The 25897-nt window shown below is 42.8% G+C and overlaps 1 protein-coding gene across 1 annotated transcript in view; it reads right to left on the bottom strand.

Annotated features, from left to right (window-relative positions):
- GLP2R (glucagon like peptide 2 receptor) overlaps positions 1-13780 on the bottom strand; it is a 127579-nt gene extending 113799 nt beyond the window's left edge. Inside the window, exon 1 of the mRNA XM_069749132.1 lies at positions 13490-13780. Coding sequence (XP_069605233.1) covers positions 13490-13579 — 90 coding nt within the window. The 5' untranslated portion in view covers positions 13580-13780. The remainder of the gene's footprint in view (positions 1-13489) is intronic.
- Between the last annotated feature and the right edge of the window lie 12117 nt (positions 13781-25897).

Below are 25897 nucleotides of genomic sequence, written 5' to 3'. Positions count from 1 at the left end.
CATAGAGAAGGTGGACCATCCATCTAGAAAAGCTTGTACTTCAGGAAGTCCAACGTCATAGTATTCAATGAAAGGTCCATATGTCAAGGGCCAAAAACGAAACCCCCAAATATTTTTTCCAGACATCAATTCCTGATCTGTTGATTGTGCCTCACTCATAACTTTCGACTTGACTTGCAGTTACCAAAGCAAAGATCACTATGGTCATATCCATTGGTAGGGTGATGATTAGTGGTGTGATTGGTTTGTATGCCCTCTTCAGGGCAAATATCCAACTGTCTGACTTAAATATCATGATATAAAATTGGGTAATTGAAACTTCATTTCAATCAACAATGAGGACATATCTCTCTCATATGCACTACTATAAAGGCATATTAGGCTACATTGTGGTTTACAGACTTGGTGGGCAACCATATTACCAAGAATAAAGATTGTTCCATTTAGTAAATAGAAGAGAGGGGAAAGCTGGTCAGAAGAGAGAAGATGAAGATCTTACCAAAGTAGACTAAGATTAAGGGAATATTCATTTGTAAGAATTACAGCTCCGCCTGTGTGTCCATGTTCTTTTCCCATGATGGAACTTCCACTGACCCATGTCCCAGAGAAATCCATTGGAATCATTCACAACAAATGGTGTTTGACCCAAACCCAACAAAGAATTCAGGAATTTTCATCTCATCAGAGACTCAATGTCTACACCCAGGATTCTCATGGAAATTACCAACACAAGCATTGTGTACGTGCCGACCCCAGCCTGCGGCAGATAAGTGATGAGATGACACCAGACAGTTCAGAGCACAGAGGTCAGGTTTTCACGGTATTATGAATACTATCGAGGCACCTCAGATATAGTCCTACTAACAGGGCTCATCTACTCATCTAGTACATAGAAGCAGTATGGGGCAGTATTATGGTAGTTATATTCTTGTACATAGGGGCAGTAATATAGTAGTTATATTCTTGTACATAGGGAGCAGTATTATAGTAGTTATATTCTTGTACATGGAGCAGTATTATAGTAGTTATATTCTTGTACATAGGGGCAGTATTATAGTAGTTATATTCTTGTACATAGGGGGCAGTATTATAGTAGTTATATTCTTGTACATAGGAGCAGTATTATAGTAGTTATATTCTTGTACATAGGGGGCAGTATTATAGTAGTTATATTCTTGTACATAGGAGCAGTATTATAGTAGTTATATTCTTGTATATAGGAGCAGTATTATAGTAGTTATATTCTTGTACATGGGGGCAGTATTATAGTAGTTATATTCTTGTACATAGGAGCAGTATTATAGTAGTTATATTCTTGCACATAGGGGCAGTATTGTAGTAGTTATATTCTTGTACATAGGGGCAGTATTATAGTAGTTATATTCTTGTACATAGAAGCAGTATTATAGTAGTTATATTCTTGTACATAGGAGCAGTATTATAGTAGTTATATTCTTGTACATAGGGGCAGCATTATAGCAGTTATATTCTTGTACATAGAAGCAGTATTATAGTAGTTATATTCTTGTATATAGGAGCAGTATTATAGTAGTTATATTCTTGTACATAGGGGCAGCATTATAGCAGTTATATTCTTGTACATAGGAGCAGTATTATAGTAGTCATACTCTTGTACATAGGAGCAGTATTATTGTAGTTATATTCTTGTATATAGGGGCAGTATTATAGTAGTTATATTCTTGTACATAGGAGCAGTATTATAGTAGTTATATTCTTGTACATAGAGGAAGTATTATAGTAATTATATTCTTGTACATAGGAGGCAGTATTATAGTAGTTATATTCTTGTACATAGGGGCAGTATTATAGTAGTTATATTCTTGTACATAGGAGCAGTATTATAGTAGGTATACTCTTGTGCATAGGGCAGTATTATAGTAGTTATATTCTTGTACATAGGGGCAGTATTATAGTAGTTATATTCTTGTACATAGGGGCAGTATTATAGTAGTTCTATTCTTGTGCATAAGGGCAGTATTATAGTAATTATATTCTTGTACATATGGGCAGTATTTTAGTAGCTATATTCTTATACATAGGAAGCAGTATTATACTAGTTATATTCCTGTACATAGGGGCAGTATTATAGTAGTTCTATTCTTGTACATAGGAGGCAGTATTATAGTAGTTATATTCTTGTACATAGGGGCAGTATTATAGTAGTTGTATTCTTGTGCATAGAGGCAGCATTATAGTAGTTATATTTTTGTACATAGGGGCAGTTTTATAGTAGTTCTATTCTTGTACATAGGAGCAGTATTATAGTAGTTATATTCTTGTACATAGGGGGCAGTTTTATAGTAGTTCTATTCTTGTACATAGGGGCAGTATTATAGTAGTGATATTCTTGTACATAGGGAGCAGTATTATAGTAGTTATATTCTTGTACATAGGGACATATGGGCAGTATTATACTAATTATATTCTTGTACATAGGGGCAGTATTTTAGTAGTTATATTCTTGTACATAGGAAGCAGTATTATACTAGTTATATTCCTGTACATAGGGGCAGTATTATAGAAGTTCTATTCTTGTACATAGGAGCAGTATTATAGTAGTTATATTCTTGTATATAGGGGCAGTATTATAGTAGTTATATTCTTGTATATAGGGGCAGTATTATAGTAGTCATATTCTTGTACATAGGAGCAGTATTATAGTAGTTATATTTTTGTACATAGGGGCAGTATTATAGTAGTTACATTCTTGTACATAGGGGCAGTATTATAGTAGTTGTATTCTTGTACATAGGAGCAGTATTATAGTAGTTATATTCTTGTACATAGAGGCAGCATTATTGTAGTTATATTTTTGTACATAGGGGCAGTTTTATAGTAGTTCTATTCTTGTACATAGGGGCAGTATTATAGTAGTTATATTCTTGTACATAGGAGCAGTATTATAGTAGTTATATTCTTGTACATAGGGGCAGTATCAGTGGCGGATTAAAATGAGGTCAATCTGGGTGGTAGCCCAGGGTCCAGTGGTGTGGGGGGCCCTGGGCAACAGCTCAGATTGACCACCGCCATCAGGGCATTACTGCCCTGACTGGCGTATGGGCCCGGTGGGCAGAGGGGGCCCGCATCGTGCCCCATCTCATCTGTTCACCGGGCCCCTACCGGCACTGCGGCAGTTTAAAGCTATTGGCATGTGGGCGCGTGCCCACACGTCAATAGTTAACAGCTGCCAGCCAATTGGAGGCTGGCAGCTGACATCAGCCATAGCGCGCACCTCCCCGGCGTCTGATGTCATTGTCAGTCGCCGGCGAGTGCACGCTGCTGGAGGGAGCTTCGCTGAAGGAGTGCGGACAGGTGAGGAGAACTCACTTTTTTTATTGTGAACGGCAATCCGGGGGGCCTGGGCCAGAATGCTGGACACACTGGGGGCAGAGATGCTGGACACACTGGGGGCAATATGCTGGACACACTGGGGGCAATATGCTGGACATACTGGGGGCAATATGCTGGACACACTGGGGGCAGGGACATATTGGGGGCAGAGATGCTGGACACATTGGGGGCAGAGATGCTGGACACTGGGGGCAGAGATGCTGGACACTGGGGGCAGAGATGCTGGACACTGGGGGTAGAGATGCTGGACACATTGGGGGCAGAGATGCTGGACACATTGGGGGGCAGAGATGCTGGACATATTGGGGGCAGAGATGCTGGACATTGTGGGCAAAGATGCTGAACACATTGGGGGCAGGATGCTGGACACATTGGGTGCAGAGATGCTGGACACATTGGGGCAGAGATGCTGGACACTGAGGGAAGAGATGCTGGACACTGGGGGCAGAGATGCTGGACACTGGGGGCAGAGATGCTGGACATTGGGGCAGAGATGCTGTACACTGGGGGCTGAGATGCTGGACACAATGGGGGCAGGACTGGAGACAAATGGGGCAGGATTGGAGACATGGTGTTGTGAATTCTGTTGTCGAACTCCCTCCTGTGGTCGTGAATGGTACTTCGGCGAGTTCTGTCCATGGACTCCCTCTGGTGGCTGTGAGTGGAGCTGCTGCTACTGAGGTTCCTTCCACAGGTGACGTGATTTATCCTTTGGTTGGCTGCTCTATTTAACTCCACTCAGATCGTTACTCCTTGCCAGCTGTCAATGTTCCTGCATTTGTTCAGTTCGCTCTTGGATCTTTCTGGTGATCTGTCTACTCCAGCAGAAGCTAAGTTCCTGCCAGTTATTATTTGTTCATTGTTGCCTTGTCCAGCTGGATATCATGATTTTGCCTTACTAGCTGGAAGCTCTGGGATGCAGAGTGGCATCTCCGCACCGTTAGTCGGTGCGGAGGTCTTTTTGCAGACTCTGCGTGGTCTTTTGTAGTTTTTTGTGCTGACCGCAAAGTTACCTTTCCTATCCTCTGTCTGTTTAGTAAGTCTGGCCTCCCTTTGCTGAAACCTGTTTCATTTCTGCGTTTGTGACTTTCATCTTTATTCACATTCAATATATGTGGGGGGCTGCCTTTTCCTTTGGGGAATTTCTCTGAGGCAAGGTAGGCTTTATTTTCTATCTCTAGGGCTAGCTAGCTCTTAGGCTGTGAAGAGGCGTCTAGGGAGAGTCAGGAACGCTCCACGGCTATTTCTAGTTGTTGTGATAGGATTAGGGGTTGCGGTCAGCAGAGCTCCCACTTCCCAGAGCTTGTCCTGTGTCAGTTTACTATCAGGTCGTGCCGGGTGCTCCTAACCACCAGGTCCATAACAGTACAGCTGGCCAAAAGTATTAATGCATCTCAATAGAGGGATAAGGGAAGTTCTGAGACCATTTTTTTTTCTTTGCACTGTGTTTTGTCTTTCTTTTCCCCTAAACCTTTGGGTGGTTCAGGACACAGGTGTAGATATGGACATTCAAGGTCTGTCCTCTTGTGTGGATCATCTCACTGCAAGGGTACAAAACATTCAAGATTTTGTGGTTCAGAATCCGATGTTAGAGCCTAGAATTCCTATTCCTGATTTATTTTCTGGGGATAGATCTAAGTTCTTGAATTTCAAAAATAATTGTAAACTGTTTCTAGCTTTGAAAACCCGCTCCTCTGGTGACCCCGTTCAACAAGTAAAAATCATTATTTCTTTGTTGCGTGGTGACCCTCAAGACTGGGCATTTTCCCTTGCGCCAGGAGATCCTGCATTGCATGTTGTTGATGCGTTTTTTCTGGCGCTTGGATTGCTTTATGATGAACCAAATTCAGTGGATCAGGCAGAGAAAATCTTGCTGGCTTTGTGTCAGGGTCAGGATGAAGCGGAGGTGTACTGTCAGAAGTTTAGAAAGTGGTCTGTGCTTACTCAGTGGAATGAGTGTGCCCTGGCGGCAATTTTCAGAAAGGGTCTTTCTGAAGCCCTTAAGGATGTCATGGTGGGATTTCCCACGCCTGCTGGTCTGAATGAGTCTATGTCCTTGGCCATTCAGATCGATCGGCGCTTGCATGAGCGCAAAGCTGTGCACCATTTGGCGGTATTCTCTGAGCATAGGCCTGAGCCTATGCAGTGTGATAGGACTTTGACCAGAGCTGAACGGCAAGAACACAGACGTCGGAATGGGCTGTGTTTTTGCTGTGGTGAATCCACTCATGCTATCTCCGATTGTCCTAAGCGCACTAAGCGGTTCGCTAGGTCTGCCACCATTGGTACAGTACAGTCTAAATTTCTTTTGTCCGTTACTCTGATTTGCTCTCTGTCGTCCTATTCTGTTATGGCATTTGTGGATTCAGGCGCTGCCCTGAATTTGATGGACTTGGAGTATGCTAGGCGCTGTGGTTTTTTCTTGGAGCCCTTGCAGTATCCTATTCCATTGAGAGGAATTGATGCTATGCCTTTGGCCAAGAATAAGCCTCAGTACTGGACTCAATTGAGCATGTGCATGGCTCCTGCACATCAGGAGGATATTCGCTTTTTGGTGTTGCATAATCTGCATGATGTGGTCGTTTTGGGGTTGCCATGGCTACAGGTCCATAATCCAGTGTTGGATTGGAGATCTATGTCTGTGTCCGGCTGGGGTTGTAAGGGGGTACATGGTGATGTTCCATTGTTGTCAATTTCGCCTTCCACTCCTTCTGAGATCCCTGAGTTTTTATCAGATTACCGGGATGTATTTGAAGAGCCCAAATCCGGTGCCCTACCTCCTCATAGGGATTGCGATTGTGCTATTAATTTGATTCCTGGTAGTAAGTTTCCAAAGGGCCGACTGTTTAATTTATCTGTGCCAGAGCACGCCGCTATGCGGAGTTATATAAAGGAATCCTTGGAGAAGGGTCATATTCGCCCGTCGTCGTCACCATTGGGAGCAGGGTTCTTTTTTGTGGCCAAGAAGGATGGCTCTTTGAGACCTTGTATTGATTACCGCCTTCTCAATAAGATCACAGTCAAATTTCAGTATCCTTTGCCGCTGCTGTCTGATTTGTTTGCTCGGATTAAGGGGGCTAGTTGGTTCACCAAGATAGATCTTCGAGGGGCTTATAATCTTGTGCGAATTAAACAGGGCAATGAATGGAAAACAGCATTTAATATGCCCGAGGGCCATTTTGAGTACCTGGTTATTCCATTCGGGCTTTCTAATGCTACATCTGTGTTTCATTCCTTTATGCATGACATCTTCCGAGAGTACCTGGATTGATTCATGATTGTATATTTGGATGACATTTTGGTATTTTCGGATGATTGGGAGTCTCATGTGAAGCAGGTCAGAATGGTGTTCCAGGTCCTTCGTGCGAATTCCTTGTTTGTGAAGGGGTCAAAGTGTCTCTTTGGAGTTCAGAAGGTTTCATTTTTGGGTTTAATTTTTTCCCCTTCTACTATCGAGATGGACCCTGTTAAAGTTCAGGCCATTTATGATTGGACTCAGCCGACATCTGTGAAGAGGCTGCAGAAGTTCCTGGGCTTTGCTAATTTTTACCGTCGCTTCATCGCTAATTTTTCTAGTATTGCTAAACCGTTGACTGATTTGACCAAGAAAGGTGCTGATGTGGTCAATTGGTCCTCTGCGGCTGTAGAGGCTTTTCAGGAGTTGAAGCGTCATTTTTCTTCTGCCCCTGTGTTGTGCCAGCCAGATGTTTCGCTCCTGTTTCAGGTCGAGGTTGATGCTTCTGAGATTGGAGCAGGGGCTGTTTTGTCGCAAAGAAGTTCTGATGGCTCGGTGATGAAACCATGTGCCTTCTTTTCTAGAAAATTCTCGCCTGCTGAGCGCGATTATGATGTTGGCAATCGAGAGTTGTTGGCCATGAAGTGGGCATTCGAGGAGTGGCGACATTGGCTTGAAGGAGCTAAACATCGCGTGGTGGTCTTGACGGATCACAAGAATTTGACTTATCTCGAGTCTGCCAAACGGTTGAATCCTAGACAGGCTCGATGGTCGCTCTTTTTCTCCCGTTTTGATTTTGTGGTTTCATACCTTCCGGGATCTAAGAATGTGAAGGCTGATGCCCTGTCAAGGAGTTTTGTGCCTGACTCTCCTGGTGTTCCGGAGCCGGCGGGTATTATTAAAGAGGGGGTAATTTTGTCTGCCATCTCCCCTGATTTGCGGCGCGTGCTGCAGAAGTTTCAGGCTGATAGACCTGACCGTTGTCCAACGGAGAAACTGTTGTCCCTGATAGATGGACTAGTAGAGTTATCTCTGAGGTTCATTGTTCGGTGTTGGCTGGTCATCCTGGAATCTTTGGTACCAGAGATTTGGTGGCTAGATCCTTTTGGTGGCCTTCTTTGTCACGGGATGTGTGTTCTTTTGTGCAGTCCTGTGGGACTTGTGCTCGGGCTAAGCCCTGCTGTTCTCGTGCCAGTGGGTTGCTTTTGCCCTTGCCGGTCCTGAAGAGGCCCTGGACGCATATTTCCATGGATTTTATTTCTGATCTCTCTGTTTCTCAAAGGATGTTGGTAATTTGGGTGGTTTGTGATCGCTTCTCTAAGATGGTCCATTTGGTACCCTTGTCTAAATTGCCTTCCTCCTCTGATTTGGTGCCATTGTTTTTCCAGCATGTGGTTCGTTTGCATGGCATTCCGGAGAACATCGTCTCGGACAGAGGTTCCCAGTTTGTTTCGAGGTTTTGGCGGTCCTTTTGTGCTAAGATGGGCATTGATTTGTCTTTTTCTTCGGCTTTCCATCCTCAGACTAATGGCCAAACCGAACGAACTAATCAGACTTTGGAAACATATCTGAGATGCTTTGTTTCTGCTGATCAGGATGATTGGGTGTCCTTCTTGCCTTTGGCTGAGTTTGCCCTTAATAATCGGGCCAGCTCGGCTACTTTGGTTTCTCCTTTTTTCTGTAATTCTGGTTTCCATCCTCGTTTCTCTTCAGGGCAGGTTGAGCCTTCGGACTGTCCTGGTGTGGATACTGTGGTGGACAGGTTGCAGCAGATTTGGACTCATGTGGTGGACAATTTGACATTGTCCCAGGAGAAGGCTCAACGTTTCGCTAACCGCCGGCGCTGTGTTGGTCCTCGACTTCGTGTTGGGGATTTGGTTTGGTTGTCATCTCGTCATGTTCCTATGAAGGTTTCCTCTCCTAAGTTTAAGCCTCGTTTCATTGGGCCATATAAGATTTCTGAAGTTCTTAATCCTGTGTCATTTCGTTTGGACCTTCCAGCTTCTTTTGCCATCCATAATGTATTCCATAGGTCGTTGTTGCGGAGATACGTGGCGCCTATGGTTCCCTCCGTTGATCCTCCTGCCCCGGTGTTGGTCGAGGGGAAGTTGGAGTATGTGGTGGAGAAGATTTTGGATTCTCGTGTTTCGAGACGGAAACTCCAGTACCTGGTCAAGTGGAAGGGTTATGGTCAGGGAGATAATTCCTGGGTTTTTGCCTCTGATGTTCATGCTGCCGATCTAGTTCGTACCTTTCATTTGGCTCATCCTGATCGGCCTGGGGGCTCTGGGGAGGGTTCGGTGACCCCTCCTCAAGGGGGGGGTACTGTTGTGAATTCTGTTGTCAAACTCCCTCCTGTGGTCGTGAATGGTACTTCGGCGAGTTCTGTCCATGGACTCCCTCTGGTGGCTGTGAGTGGAGCTGCTGCTTCTGAGGTTCCTTCCACAGGTGACGTGATTTATCTTTTGGTTGGCTGCTCTATTTAACTCCACTCAGATCGTTACTCCTTGCCAGCTGTCAATGTTCCTGCATTTGTTCAGTTTCTGGTGATCTGTCTACTCCAGCAGAAGCTAAGTTCCTGCCAGTTATTATTTGTTCATTGTTGCCTTGTCCAGCTGGATATCATCATTTTGCCTTACTAGCTGGAAGCTCTGGGATGCAGAGTGGCATCTCCGCACCGATAGTCGGTGCGGAGGTCTTTTTGCACACTCTGCGTGGTCTTTTGTAGTTTTTTGTGCTGACCGCAAAGTTACCTTTCCTATCCTCTGTCTGTTTAGTAAGTCTGGCCTCCCTTTGCTGAAACCTGTTTCATTTCTGCGTTTGTGACTTTCATCTTTACTCACAGTCAATATATGTGGGGGGCTGCCTTTTCCTTTGGGGAATTTCTCTGAGGCAAGGTAGGCTTTATTTTCTATCTCTAGGGCTAGCTAGCTCTTAGGCTGTGAAGAGGCGTCTAGGGAGAGTCAGGAACGCTCCACGGCTATTTCTAGTTGTTGTGATAGGATTAGGGGTTGCGGGCAGAAGAGCTCCCACATCCCAGAGCTTGTCCTGTGTCAGTTTACTATCAGGTCGTGCCGGGTGCTCCTAACCACCAGGTCCATAACAACATGGGCAGAATGTAGATACGGGGCATGATTGGAGACAGATCGTGCAGGATCATGGGGCAGGATGGATATGATGGAGAGTGATGGGGCAGGATGGGGTGATCATATGGGGCAGAATGGATACTCATGAGGGCAGGATGGGAGAACATATGGCTGGAGCCAGGAATGAGATACCCGGGGCCAGGATGGGGGATATTATTATTACCTTAGGGGCTAATTAAGGGATATTATTACTGCAGTGATGTATTTATTTTATTTTTTGAGGACACTGTTTTAAATGGGGGGGGTGGTCCTGTTACTGTGTAGAGTGACACTATGTTGCCTCTTTTTCTTCATGTGGTGTAATGTAGAAGTTGGGAAAAATGTAGTAATGTGTTCTGCAAGCGGAGCTCGAGATAACTGTGTTATTTCCTGCAGAGACGAGTCCTGGCTGGATGAAGTGATGGTGGTCTGTGCTGGATGAAAGATGAAGGACTTCACCTAGAGACGTCACTGGTGAGTCAGTGTTACCTGTACACTGACACTATACACTGTATACTATACACAGAGCTCCTGTGTATAATACCACCAGTGATTTCTGTATTACCTCTACACAGACACTGCATACTAAGTACAGATCGCCTGTAAATACTGGCACTTATGGTGATAGTATTGTGTTTTTTTTTCTTTCTAACTGAAGGGTAAATTGACTAGATCAATGGATGTTTGACAGGTTATAGTTTCACACGGCAACTATTTTTCTGGCATAATCTGGTTCAGGTATATGATGACCCCGTCGCATGACCCCGTCACATGACCCCATCACATGACTGGGGGGCCCACAGTGTCTGAACAGCCCGGGGCCCTGGCTACCCTTAATCCACCCCCGGGCAGTATTATAGTAGTTATACTCTTGAACACAGAGGGCAGCATTATAGTAGTTACATTCTTGTCCATAAAAGCAGGGCCGTATTTTCCACTAGGCACGTGCCTAGGGCGGGAGGATGCGGGGGGCAGCACCTAAGCATGTTTTTTTGTTTTTTTTAGTCCGGCGGCAGCGGTGAATCCCTGAAGACAGGGAGCGGCAGAGCGGCAGTCAGTAAATGTGGTGCTGGTGCCGACTCTCCCTACTTCCTGCTGACACACAGTGACATGATTGTGCATGCGCCCCTGCTCACAGGCACAGCAGTATTATAGTAGCTATATTCTTGCACATAGGAGGCAGTATTATAGTAGTTATATTCCAGTACATAGGGGACAGTATTATAATGTTCATAGATGCAGTATTATAGTAGTCATATTTATGGTTTATGTTCCAATAAACTGAAGATTTATAGTTTTTCAAACTATTTGCAGTGGGTTAATCTTTTTCTTCAGGGGCAGGTGCCGTATTTTCTATGAAATCTGTTTCTAATGTTTGCTGTAGCCGGCTAAGCCAATGATGTAAAGGAAGATTCATTGATTCTTGCCATGATGCATTTTTCATATTTCCGGGAGGGGGGTTCAGGCTCGGAATGATAGAAAGATTGTAATATATCATACTTAAGAATGCAGACGGCAAAGAAGCTGCTCTGTTCTATAAGACTCGCGCCATCCAAAACCAGATATCTTTATAAGGTAACACCCAGCGCAGCCGGTCGGCCTGAAATCATATCAATGCTCATACTTTATCACAATTACGCTGAAATATTTAACCTTCTGACCAGCCTTAAAACTGAAGTTGTCACATGCCCAGTAGTGTGAGAATTACATATATTATATTACTTTATTAATTGTCCGTGCTAATCCTTCTAATTACCTGGACAAGTCTTACGAGGCTTTCCCTGGTGTTCACCGTTGCCAAGAAATTCCAGGGAAGCCTTTCTTCTGAGTAGGTGAAAGACGTCATGTTCTCCATTGTCTAGACCTACATTTTTCACTGAAATTACTCATTAAAAATCTTTATTCTTATTAATGGTAGTTTTTTTTTAAAGTATTGGGGAAAAAACACTCAAAAAATACCCCCAGGGTCATGTGTTACAATTAATTACACATGAGTAAAATGTACATGGTTCTACCATAGAATCCTTCTAATCGACTATTTACATATTTAAAGTTAAAAAAAGTATAAAATGTAAAAAAAAATAGATTTTTAATTTTAAGGGTAATTAGGTGTAATGAAAATGCCTTAACAAAAAGTCAACAGTGCCCAAAACGTTTCTTCATTGATTATCCTGCTTTATTTTCTAAAAACATTTTGCTTTTTCTCTTTTTAATATTTTAAGTTTATAAATGTACGCTTATTCTCAATTCAAACTTAATGTAGAAAAATAATGCTTTTTTTAATTTTGTTTTCTCATTTTATTAACTTTTTAGAATTTACTTTTTCTTAGAAGCGAATTCTTTTTTGGATTCATGCTTTTGAAAACTTTTTTTTTTTCAGTAGGACATAAAAGTACTTGGCGCATTAGAGACAACATCTGCAGGATTTACCTACGTCTGAAAGAAAAAAAAACACTTTACAGACTCGGAGTAACATTTGAAAAGAGAACAGTAAAAATCTTCCATATGGCAAATGTCAGCAGCTCATTATTCATCTCCTAACACAAAAGCAAAACAACTCCCGACATTCAGACAAGGATGATTCTTCAATGCGGCAAGACACAGGAAGCAAAAATGTCAGTGTTCTAACAACTAGAAGGATGTCAAAACCTTTAAAGTAGAAGTTATTTTTTTTATATTGTTATATTTTTTACTATTTTATTGTAGAATTTTCTACCTTTTTTATGTTGTTATACTTTTGAATTTTTCATTTTATTGTAGAATTTTCTACTTTTTTGATATTGTTATATTTTTGATTTTTTTATTGTAGAATTCTCTGCTTTTTTATATTGTTATATTTTTGAATGTTTTATTATTTTATTGCAGAAATTTCTACATTTTCTACAATTTTTCGATTGTTATATTTTTGAATGCTTTATTATTTTATTATAGAATTTTTTCCATTTTCTACGTTTTTTACATTGTTATATTTTTGAATTTTTATTATTTTATTGTAGAACTTTCTCTTTTTTATATTATTATACTTTAAATTTTTTTATTTTACTGTAGAATTTTCTACGATTTTTTATGTTGTTAGATTTTTGAATGTTTTATTATTTTATTGTGCAATTTTCTCCATTTTCTACCTATTTTATATTCTTATATTTTTTAACCTTTTATTATTTTATTGTAGAATTTTCCACATTTTCTTATTTAAAAAGGTGAAAATTTTAGAAAATTCGACGATTATTTTATCATTGAATTTTCTACATTTTACCTTTTTTAATTCTAGGAAAATGTGGAAAATTCTACATTAAAATAATATGAATTCAAACAGCATAATAGTATAATTACAGAAATGTATGAATAAATGCATACAATTTACAGATTTTTCATGATTTAACTGTAAATGTCTGTGTGGATGATAAAAAAATTCAGATTTGATGTAGTCATGATAATAAAATATGCAAAAAAATTGAACACTGTGTATGCAATTTTTTTTAATGACTTACATTTTTCAGACTAAATTTCAAAATGCAAAAAAACACAGAAAAAGTCATAATTAATTAGACTTTTACTGAAGTCAGGAACCTTATCTCTTTTACTTGTACTGGTTTATGTTAAGCATGTAAAGAATGTATCTTATCATTTTTTGGCCTCGCTATTAACCCTAACCCTAACTCATTTTATTAAAACAAATTTAAAATTAAATTTTTTTTTTTAAAAAGTTGAAATTTGTAAATTGAATTTAAAAAAAAATAAAACATTATTCTCTTACCTGTTCTATAGGCAGTAGTATTATCAGCAGCAGTGCAGTCCTGGTTACACGAAGGTTACCGCCATCTGAGCAGCTTCGAAATTCTCCCATGGTTCCAGAATAAAAAATTTCCAATATTCCCGTCTGTTCTAATTATTTAATAGCCTGGTTCCACCTTGTATAAATAAAAAAGTAATAAAAACATCTGACACTTTTACAAGAATCCGGAAGGTTCTCACAATAACAGGACAGCGTGAACACATTCCTGGAGCGGACACAAGTTTAGGAAAGTTTTTAGAACTTGTGCGCGTGGAGAAGCCGCCCCCGTGCACTGGCAGCACAGTCTGAGCCTCCAGACACTCGCTCTCTCTGGTCTCCACATTTTTTTTTGTTATCCGCATATCCAATAGGAGTCTAGTTTTGCGATTTCCCGTAAGGGGGGTTTCTACTTTCCTCAATGACGTAACCGGAGGGGCCGGAGGTAAAGATCATCAATATTATCCTATGACATCAAATGTATCCATAGGCTGAGAGCTACATATTGAAAGGAGGAAGGTCCGCAGCAGCACAGAGTATTTCAGGAGAGGAGAGTGCTGATCTTGTGGAAGGAGCAGGGTACACCAGCAGCGCAGAGTATTTCAGGTGCCGACAGTACTAACCTTACTTTCCGGTGACACATTTGACGTTTACAGTTTTGCCGTTTCGCTTTAGATTGACGCATCCGCCGTCCATGCTACAGATGTAAAATCTATCAGAGAGGTAATATCCTCCACTGATTTACTGTCGGAGACATTTCTGAGCAGGAAAATTGCAGACAAAATACGACTCAGAGCCCGGGACAGAACTTTCCGCATAAATCACTGGTGGATACATTCCGGGTGGAGACAGCGCAGGCTGAACTTTAATAGATGACAGGAGGGGGATCATTGCTACCCCAAAAAGTTCATTGTACAGAAATCAAAGTTGATGGATGACGTCTAGAAATGGCCCCTATTACCGTATTTTTCAATGGTCACCCAGCACTGACCCAGAAGCCAAGTCTGCATTCTTCTATAGACATTTACAGGATTTCTGGAGGCTCTCCCATCTAATGTTGCTTTATAGCTCATAAATCTGTATAATCGGCCTTCGTCCTTATCTGTCCCCAAGAACGTTCTACTCATGTCCCGGTTACAGCGCCGAACTCTGCATCCTCCTCCCGTGCCGGCTTTCTCAGGTTACCATCACACATCTGTTCTCACATTTGTAGGCCTTATTTAGGCCAGCTCAGGTGTCAGCATGCTGCCTGAGTATTCAGGTGCTTGGCATCCTTGCTGCTACTATATAACTGAGCTTTGCTACAGTTGTCCACCTGATCCTCCTGACCAGTGCTGCTCTGCTTTACAGCTGCGCTCTGCTGCATTTACTCCAATGTTAGTCTCCAAACAAGCCTAGATCTTCCCACATGGCTCTGCTGATCCAAGGTGCAGTGGTGTAACTAGAGCTTGATGGGCCCTGATGCAAGATTTGGACTGGGGGTCCCCATCTTGAAAAAAAAAAAAAAAAAAAAAAAAAAATATATATATATATATATATATATATATATATATACACACACATATATACCCTCCATCCTGGTAGATATGTCCCTCAGCCTGGCCCCATCCTGGTATATATATCCCTTCTGCTATATGTCCCTTATCCTGGTTCTCCATCCTGGTGTATATATCCACCATCTGAAGAACAACTGATTGAGGTTTTAGAGGAAGCTAGCCTTCAAGATGGCACTGCAGAGGGATTCCCAGGACAATTGGAGGAAAGACAGGACCTGGAGGTAAATACTCGGAGAGGTCAAAAGGTTGTGTTTTATGATGAAGAGATGGCATTTTTGGGGGATGAAGCCACCATAGAAGACAAATAGGAGGCCATTCAGAGAGCCCATGAAAGGCAGCTCGCTGTGGAAGCAGTTAGAGTCCCCAAACAGACATTAATCACATCACCCACCATGAGGGAAAACCCTAAGATTATCCAGCAAGGACTTTAAGCCGTTTAATGAGGCTTCCGATGACATTCAGGGATTCCTCCAAGATTTTGAACACCAATGTCAGTAAATGAAAATTCCAGAAATCGAGCTATGGACCCTCGGTGGAACTGTGAGTATCAGGATATTAAAGAAACCATCCTAGAACTTTATGTGGTAACTCCAGATGCATACAGGACTCAGTTCTGTTCCTTAGGGCTCCTTCTCACTTGCGTGAAATACGGCCGAGTCTCGCAGCTTAAAACCCAACTCTGCCACAGGCACTCCAGAGCGGAGCGTGCGGCCGCACAGCAATACATGCAGCCGCATGCTCTGCTCCCAAGTGCCGGTGGCAGAGAAGGAGCCCTTAGCCTGTAACAGGGAAGGTTCCTTTAAAATGTATGCACATTGGATCAAAGAGGTGTGTAATCGCTGGCTGGATGAAGAGTGGGCCTTAACTCGGGAGACCTTCATCCAGGTCATCTTAAGGCTATGTGCACATGTTCAGGAATGTCTGCAGAATTTTCCTGCGCAAAACTGGACTCCCTGCGCAGGAAATCCGCTCACGTTTCTTGCTTGTTTTTTTGGAGCTTCCCAATGCAATAATATAGCGGCAAAACCGCAAAAAATCTGCAAAATTAATGAACATGCTGCATTTTTTTCCAAGACGCATTTTTTTTGCGGAAAAAATGCAGCATAGGCACAAAAAATGCGGAATGCATTAAAAATGATGGGATGCTTAATGTAAGCATTTTTTAAGCGTTTTTGCAGTGGAAAACCGCCGGAAAAATGGGAAAAAAACATGAAAAATCCTGAACGTGTGCACATAGCCTTAAAGAACAGTTCTTTGCTAAATGCCCCTCTGAGACCAGGTAATGGGTGTATGAGAGAAAACCAGCGACAGTAGAACAAGCTGCTGCTTTAGCTGATGAGGTTCTCACCAACAAACCTTGGTGGAAAAACTGGTGGATGGAGAAAAAAACTTCCTGTACCCTACCACCAGTGGTGCCTTGTACTTGAGTCCACAAGGTTTGCTGTCCCACTAGACCACCACCTCATGTTGATACCCATGTGAACCACCTTCCAGCTAGTCCTGCCTCATCCACTGGAATGCAACAAGGAGAGAAAGTAGTAGAACGCAGGTGTTATGGATGTAGGCATCCTGGGCATCTGAAGGCCAAATACCCAGCTATCCAATGGAGAAATCTTTCTCAACCCCAACAAACACCTCCTGCACCTTCACATGGATATCAGCCTCTAGGTTCCCTTACCTCCGTCCCCAGAGTGCAAATGGGAAGGAGTGCGGCACAATGCAGATGGTACCGATGTGGACAGCCTGGGCATCTGCAAGACTCCTGCCCTCAGGGTCAAATGAGGAATGATCCTGCACCAAATTGGGCTATCAAATATTTACAGTCAAATACAATGGAGGAAGAGGTGCCACCCCTCCAAATTGACTTGCCTAATGGCTCAGGCACCCATGTTCCACCATTAGGGGTTTATGGGGTGCGGGCCACAGCCACGAGTCTCTCTAATCATTAAAGAAAGCACTTACAGGAGGTCGTGCTGGACGGTCAGAGATTTCTTGGCTTCTGTGACTCTGGGGCATTTCTCACCATAGCTGATCCCAGAGTGGTTCGGCCAGAGGCAATACAGTATGGACCTGGGATCACCATTGAATTAGCTGGAGGCCAATGGAGGAATATCCCAAAAGCAAGTGTAGAACTGGACTTTGGCTTTGGGGTCAAGCAATGCATGGTTGGGGTGATGAGGGGCCTGACTGCAGATATTGTCCTAGGAAATGATGTGGGAGATCTACAATGTCGATTTGTGGGTGCAGGAAGCAGAGTTTAGGTCAAAGAAGAAGTAAAATGGAGCCCGGCCTTCAAACCTACAACTTCCCCATGCAATAAAGATGAGGCAGTCAACACAAATGGTGATGGATTGTCCAGACGTGAGCCATGAGGTATGTGGGCCATTTCTACGTGTACTTGACAAGTGACCTGTCGAGGTCACTAATCTGTACACAACTTGAGGGGGGAAGGGGTTGTGATAGAATGTCACTCCCAGCCTGTTTGCATGGACCATACTGTAATTAGACCTAGATTAACATTCATTGTCCTGCATCTGGTGGGGGCATGCTTGTCTTTATTCTTTTCTGAAGGGGGCATCTCCAATACACAAACCTGCAAACAGGCTGAGACAACTTCTGGAACATGCTTCAACTTTTGAGCTGTTTAAGGCAGTAGGTGTTAAGGTACCGTTACACTAAACGATTTACCAACGATCACGACCAGCGATACGACCTGGCCGTGATTGTTGGTAAGTCGTTGTGTGGTCGCTGGGGAGCTGTCACACAGACAGCTCTCTCCAGCGACCAACGATCAGGGGAAAGACTTCGGCATCGTTGAAACTGTCTTCAATGATGCCGAAGTCCCCGGGTAACCAGGGTAAACATCGGGAATGTGAGTATGTACTGTTTTTTTTTTTTTACTTTTACAATGGTAACCAGGGTAAATATCGAGTTACTAAGCGCAGCCCTGCGCTTAATAACCCGATATTTACCCTGGTTACAAGTGAACACATCGCTGGATCGGCGTCACACATGCTGATTCAGCGATGACAGCGGGTGATCAGCAACCAAAAAAGGTCCTGATCATTCCCAGCGACCAACGATCTCCCAGCAGGGGCCTGATTGTTGGTCGCTGTCACACATAACGAGATCGTTAGCGGGATCGTTGCTACGTCACAAAAAGTGTGACGTTGCAACGATATCCTTAACGATATCGTTATGTGTGAAGGTACCTTTAGTATTCCTACCCAAGAGATCCCAAGAGAGGTAGGACAATAAGCCCCATGTTAGGTGAGTTGAGGGTTTGTCTTTGGAACGGCGAGGATCTGCTGCTGCGGCCATGTCTTGTGCTTTCTATGGAGACTAGAGATCATTTGCCACATGGGATTGTGATGTCTCACCAATCTGCTGGATTTGAGGACTGAATCTAAAGACTGTTGTTAGATATTCCTTGGAGTTGGATGACCAATTGACGCCCCCAGATTTGTCCCTTTTTGTGTGGCCACCTTGCAGACTCTAAGGAACCATATCTACATTTGGTGTTATATTTTCCCTGTCTCAATAAAAGTTATTAGATTGTTCATCGGACTGCTGCCCATGCCTGCTCTGACACACACCCCATCACATAATGCATGCCCATAGTCCTCCATACAGTATAATGCATCCCCCATAGTCCTACATATACCATAATGCATCCCATAGTTCATATATTATAATGCACCCCATAGTCCTCCATATAATATAATGCACTCCTCATAGTTCTACATATAGTATAATGTGCCCCGATAGTCCTCCATATGGTATAATGCATCCCATAGTCCTCGATATAGCATATTATACCCCATCGTCCTCCATATAGTATAATGCACCCACTATAGCCCTTCATATAATATAATGCACCCTCCAAAATGTGAATATAATGCACAGCCCATAACCCTTTTTTGCAAAAAAACGTATCAACTAAATACCCTGTTTTTTTCCATCTTTTGACTAGCACTTGCTTATTACTGTGATTTTTTTTTACAACAGAGTATGTTTGACCTCACTGTGCTCTTTTGTATCTTCAAGTTTCTTGGTGGTGTGTGAACAGGTTCCTACAGACTTGTTCATTGTGCAAGTAGCCCATGTGTTTCTGCTCCTGTAATAGTTCTACATATAGTATAATGTGCCCCGATAGTCCTCCATATGGTATAATGCATCCCATAGTACTTGATATAGCATATTATACCCCATAATCCTCCATATAGTATAATGCACCAACTATAGCCCTTCATATAATATAATGCACCCTCCAAAATGTGAATATAATGCACAGCCCATAGCCCTCCATATAGTATAATACACAGCCCATAGTCCTCCATACATTATAATGTGTTCCTCATAGTTCTCCATATTCCTCCATATTGTATAATGCACCCCATAGTCTGCCATATAATATAATGCACTCTCCATAGTCCTCCATAAATAATGCACAGCCCATAGTCCTCCATGTAGAATAATGCACTGCCACTAGTCCTCCATATAGTATAATGCACCACGTAGTCCTCCATATATTATAATGTACTTTAAATACCGTATATACTCGAGTATAAGCCGACCCCCCCCTAATTTTGCCACAAAAAACTGGGAAAACTTAATGACTCGAGTATAAGCCTAGGGTGGGAAATGCAGCAGCTACCGGTAAATTTCAAAAGTAAAAATAGATACCAATAAAAGTAAAATTAATTGAGACATCAGTAGGTTAAGTGTTTTTGAATATCCATATTGAATCAGGAGCCCCGTATAATGCTCCATACAGTTTATGATGGCCCCATAAGATGCTCCATATTAAAATATGCCCCATATAATCCTGCATAAAGGTTTATAATGGCCCCATAAGATGCTCCATAGACATATTTGCCCAATATAATGCTGCACAAATGCTGATTATGGCCCCATAAGATGCTCCATAAAGATATTTGCCCCATATAGTGCTGCACAAACATTTATTATGGCCCCATACAGACACTTGCCCCATATAGTGCTGCACAAACGTTATGGCCCCATATAGTGCTGCACAAACGTTATGGCCCCATATAGTGCTGCACAAACGTTATGGCCCCATATAGTGCTGCACAAACGTTATGGCCCCATATAGTGCTGCACAAACGTTATGGCCCCATATAGTGCTGCACAAACGTTATGGCCCTATATAATGCTGCACAAACGTTATGGCCCCATATAGTGCTGCACAAACGTTATGGCCCCATATAATTCTGCAGAAACGTTATGGCCCCATATAGTTCTGCACAAACGTTATGGCCCCATATAATGCTGCACAAACGTTATGGCCCCATATAGTGCTGCACAAACGTTATGGTCCCATAGATGCTCCATACAGACACTTGCCCCATTTGCTGTGATAAAAAAAAAATCACATACTCACCTCTCTGTCGCTCAGGTCCCCGGCGCTTTCACTATTCACGTGCTGATCGTTCCGGCGCCGCTCCATCTTCAGCACTGGCGTTCAGGCTGAGGGCGCGCACTAACCACGTCACCGCGCCCTCTGACCTGAGCGTCACTGCTGAAGATGGAGCGGCGCCAGCACGAGGAGCAGGTGAGTATCACACAGCGTTCCCCCTCCCCGTTATACTTACCTGCTCCTGGCGCGATGCAGTCCCTGCTTCCCCGGCGCTGCAGCTTCTTCCTCTATCAGCGGTCACCATTACACAGCCCCCGCTCCCCCTCCCCTGCCGACCCCTGGGTATGACTCGAGTATAAGCCGAGAGGGGGGCTTTCAGCCCAAAAAAGTGGGCTGAAAATCTCGGCTTATACTTGAGTATATACGGTAGTTCTCCAAGTATAATGCACCTCACATAGTCCTACATATAGTATAATGCACCTCCATATATCATGCACAGCCCATAGTCCTTCATATTAGTATAAGCCATAGTTCATAGTCCTCCATACAGTATAAACAAAAGCCCACAGTCCTCCATATAGTATAATACAAGCCCATAGTCCTCTATATAGTATAATGCACCCCATAGTCCTCTATATCAGGGGTCCCCAACTCCAGTCCTCAAGGCCCACCAACATGTCATGTTTTCAGGATTTCCTTAGTCTTGCCCAGGTAATAATTGCATCACCTGTGCAATGCAAAGGAAATCCTGAAAACATGACCTGTTGGTGGGCCTTGAGGACTGGAGTTGGGGACCCCTGCTCTATATAGTGTAATGCACTTCCATATTAGTATAATACACAGCCCATAGTCCTCCATATAGTATGAAACGCAGCAAATATACTTCATATAATATGATGCACGGCCCATAGTCCTCCATATTAGAACAATACACAGCCCATAGTCATCCATGCAGTATAATGCTCAGCCCATAGTCATCCAAGTAGTAGTTTAATTCACAGCCCTTAGTCATCCATGTAGTATAATGCACAGCCCATAGTCATCCATGTAGTATAATGCACAGCCCATAGACATCCATGTAGTAAAATGCACCCCATAGTTCTCCATACAGTATATGGCATCTCCCATAGTCACCCATAGAGTATAATGCACAGCCCATAGACATCCATGTAGTATAATACACAGCCCATAGTCATTAATGTATTATAATGAACAGCCCATAGTCATCCATGTAGTATAATTCACAGCCCATAGTCATACATGTAGTATAATGCACAGCTCATAGTCATTCATGTAGTATACTGCACAGCTCATAGTCATCCATGTAGTATAATGCACAGCCCATAGTCATTAATGTATTATAATGAACAGCCCATAGTCATCCATGTAGTATAATTCACAGCCCAAAGTCATACATGTAACATAATGCACAGCCCATAGTCATCCATATAGTATAATGAACAGCCCATAGTCTTCCATGTAGTATAATACACAGCCCATAGTCATCCATGTAGTATAATGCACAGCATGTAGTATAATGCACAGCCAGTACTCTTCCATGTAGTATAATGCACAGCTCATAGTCATCGATGTAATATAATGCACACCCCAGTCTTTCATGTAGTATAATGCACAGCCCATAGTCATCCATGTAGTATAATGCACAGCCCATAGTCATCCATGTAGTATAATGCACAGCCCATAGTCATCCATGTAGTATAATACACAGCCCATAGTCATACATGTAGTATAATACACAGCACATAGTCATCCATGTAGTGTAACGCACAGCCTATATTCATACATGTAGAATAATGCACAGCCCATAGCCCTCCATATAGTATAATACACAGCCCATAGTCCTCCATACATTATAATGTGTTCCTCATAGTTCTCCATATTCCTCCATATTGTATAATGCACCCCATAGTCTGCCATATAATATAATGCACTCTCCATAGTCCTCCATAAATAATGCACAGCCCATAGTCCTCCATGTAGAATAATGCACTGCCACTAGTCCTCCATATAGTATAATGCACCACGTAGTCCTCCATATATTATAATGTACTTTAAATACCGTATATACTCGAGTATAAGCCGACCCCCCCCTAATTTTGCCACAAAAAACTGGGAAAACTTAATGACTCGAGTATAAGCCTAGGGTGGGAAATGCAGCAGCTACCGGTAAATTTCAAAAGTAAAAATAGATACCAATAAAAGTAAAATTAATTGAGACATCAGTAGGTTAAGTGTTTTTGAATATCCATATTGAATCAGGAGCCCCGTATAATGCTCCATACAGTTTATGATGGCCCCATAAGATGCTCCATATTAAAATATGCCCCATATAATCCTGCATAAAGGTTTATAATGGCCCCATAAGATGCTCCATAGACATATTTGCCCAATATAATGCTGCACAAATGCTGATTATGGCCCCATAAGATGCTCCATAAAGATATTTGCCCCATATAGTGCTGCACAAACATTTATTATGGCCCCATACAGACACTTGCCCCATATAGTGCTGCACAAACGTTATGGCCCCATATAGTGCTGCACAAACGTTATGGCCCCATATAGTGCTGCACAAACGTTATGGCCCCATATAGTGCTGCACAAACGTTATGGCCCCATATAGTGCTGCACAAACGTTATGGCCCCATATAGTGCTGCACAAACGTTATGGCCCTATATAATGCTGCACAAACGTTATGGCCCCATATAGTGCTGCACAAACGTTATGGCCCCATATAATTCTGCAGAAACGTTATGGCCCCATATAGTTCTGCACAAACGTTATGGCCCCATATAATGCTGCACAAACGTTATGGCCCCATATAGTGCTGCACAAACGTTATGGTCCCATAGATGCTCCATACAGACACTTGCCCCATTTGCTGTGATAAAAAAAAAATCACATACTCACCTCTCTGTCGCTCAGGTCCCCGGCGCTTTCACTATTCACGTGCTGATCGTTCCGGCGCCGCTCCATCTTCAGCACTGACGTTCAGGCTGAGGGCGCGCACTAACCACGTCACCGCGCCCTCTGACCTGAGCGTCACTGCTGAAGATGGAGCGGCGCCAGCACGAGGAGCAGGTGAGTATCGCACAGCGTTCCCCCTCCCCGTTATACTTACCTGCTCCTGGCGCGATGCAGTCCCTGCTTCCCCGGCGCTGCAGCTTCTTCCTCTATCAGCGGTCACCATTACCGCTTATTACAGTAATGAATATGCGGCTCCACCTCTATGGGAGGTGGAGCCGCATATTCTTTACTGTAATGAGCGGTACCATATGACCGCTCAGTACAGGAGGAAGCTGCCGGCGTCGGGAAGCCAGGGATCTGGAGGGACCGCGCCAGGAGCAGGTAAGTATAATTACACAGCCCCCGCTCCCCCTCCCCTGCCGACCCCTGGGTATGACTCGAGTATAAGCCGAGAGGGGGGCTTTCAGCCCAAAAAAGTGGGCTGAAAATCTCGGCTTATACTTGAGTATATACGGTAGTTCTCCAAGTATAATGCACCTCACATAGTCCTACATATAGTATAATGCACCTCCATATATCATGCACAGCCCATAGTCCTTCATATTAGTATAAGCCATAGTTCATAGTCCTCCATACAGTATAAACAAAAGCCCACAGTCCTCCATATAGTATAATACAAGCCCATAGTCCTCTATATAGTATAATGCACCCCATAGTCCTCTATATCAGGGGTCCCCAACTCCAGTCCTCAAGGCCCACCAACATGTCATGTTTTCAGGATTTCCTTAGTATTGCCCAGGTAATAATTGCATCACCTGTGCAATGCAAAGGAAATCCTGAAAACATGACCTGCTGGTGGGCCTTGAGGACTGGAGTTGGGGACCCCTGCTCTATATAGTGTAATGCACTTCCATATTAGTATAATACACAGCCCATAGTCCTCCATATAGTATGAAACGCAGCAAATATACTTCATATAATATGATGCACGGCCCATAGTCCTCCATATTAGAACAATACACAGCCCATAGTCATCCATGCAGTATAATGCTCAGCCCATAGTCATCCAAGTAGTAGTTTAATTCACAGCCCTTAGTCATCCATGTAGTATAATGCACAGCCCATAGTCATCCATGTAGTATAATGCACAGCCCATAGACATCCATGTAGTAAAATGCACCCCATAGTTCTCCATACAGTATATGGCATCTCCCATAGTCACCCATAGAGTATAATGCACAGCCCATAGACATCCATGTAGTATAATGCACAGCCCATAGTCAATCATGTAGTATAATGCACAGCTCATAGTCATTCATGTAGTATAATGCACAGCTCATAGTCATTCATGTAGTATAATGCACAGCTCATAGTCATTCATGTAGTATAATGCACCCCATAGCCATCCATACAGTATAATGCGCAGCCCATAGTCATACATGTAGTATAATGCACAGCCCATAGTCATCCATGTAGTATAATACACAGCCCATAGTCATTAATGTATTATAATGAACAGCCCATAGTCATCCATGTAGTATAATTCACAGCCCATAGTCATACATGTAGTATAATGCACAGCTCATAGTTATTCATGTAGTATACTGCACAGCTCATAGTCATCCATGTAGTATAATGCACAGCCCATAGTCATTAATGTATTATAATGAACAGCCCATAGTCATCCATGTAGTATAATTCACAGCCCAAAGTCATACATGTAACATAATGCACAGCCCATAGTCATCCATATAGTATAATGAACAGCCCATAGTCTTCCATGTAGTATAATACACAGCCCATAGTCATCCATGTAGTATAATGCACAGCACATAGTCATCCATGTAGTGTAACGCACAGCCTATATTCATCCATGTAGTATAATGAACAGCCCACAGTCATCCATGTAGTATAATGCACAGCGCATAGTCAACCATACAGTATAATGCACAGCCCATAGTCATCCATGTAGTATAATGCACAGCCCATAGTCATCCATGTAGTATAATGTACAGCCCATAGTCATCCATGTAGTGTAATGCACAGCCCATAGTCATCCATGTAGTATAATGCACAGCCCATAGTCATCCATGTATTAGAATAAACAGCTCACAGTCATCCATGTAGTATAATGCACAGCGCATAGTCAACCATACAGTATAATGAACAGCCCATAGTCATCCATGTAGTATAATGCACAGCCCATAGTCATCCATGTAGTATAATGCACAGCCCATAATCATCCATGTAGTATAATGCACAGCCCATAGTCATCCATGTAGTATAATGTACAGCCCATAGTCATCCAGGTAAAAAATAGTCTCCTTCCCACTTCTTACCCACCATACGACGTCCACTTCCAAAGCAAGCAGCCGACTTCAGCATGCAAGCAACGGAAGTGCATGATGTCACTGCCATGCGCTCACAGTCGCGTGCACACTGACATGCTGCCCTCTGATTGGCCAGAA

This window comes from Ranitomeya imitator, chromosome 2, assembly GCF_032444005.1.
Source record: "Ranitomeya imitator isolate aRanImi1 chromosome 2, aRanImi1.pri, whole genome shotgun sequence".
NCBI lineage: Eukaryota > Metazoa > Chordata > Amphibia > Anura > Dendrobatidae > Ranitomeya > Ranitomeya imitator.
The sequence above is the reverse complement of the archived record's forward strand: the minus strand, read 5'-3'. Positions and strand labels throughout refer to the sequence as shown.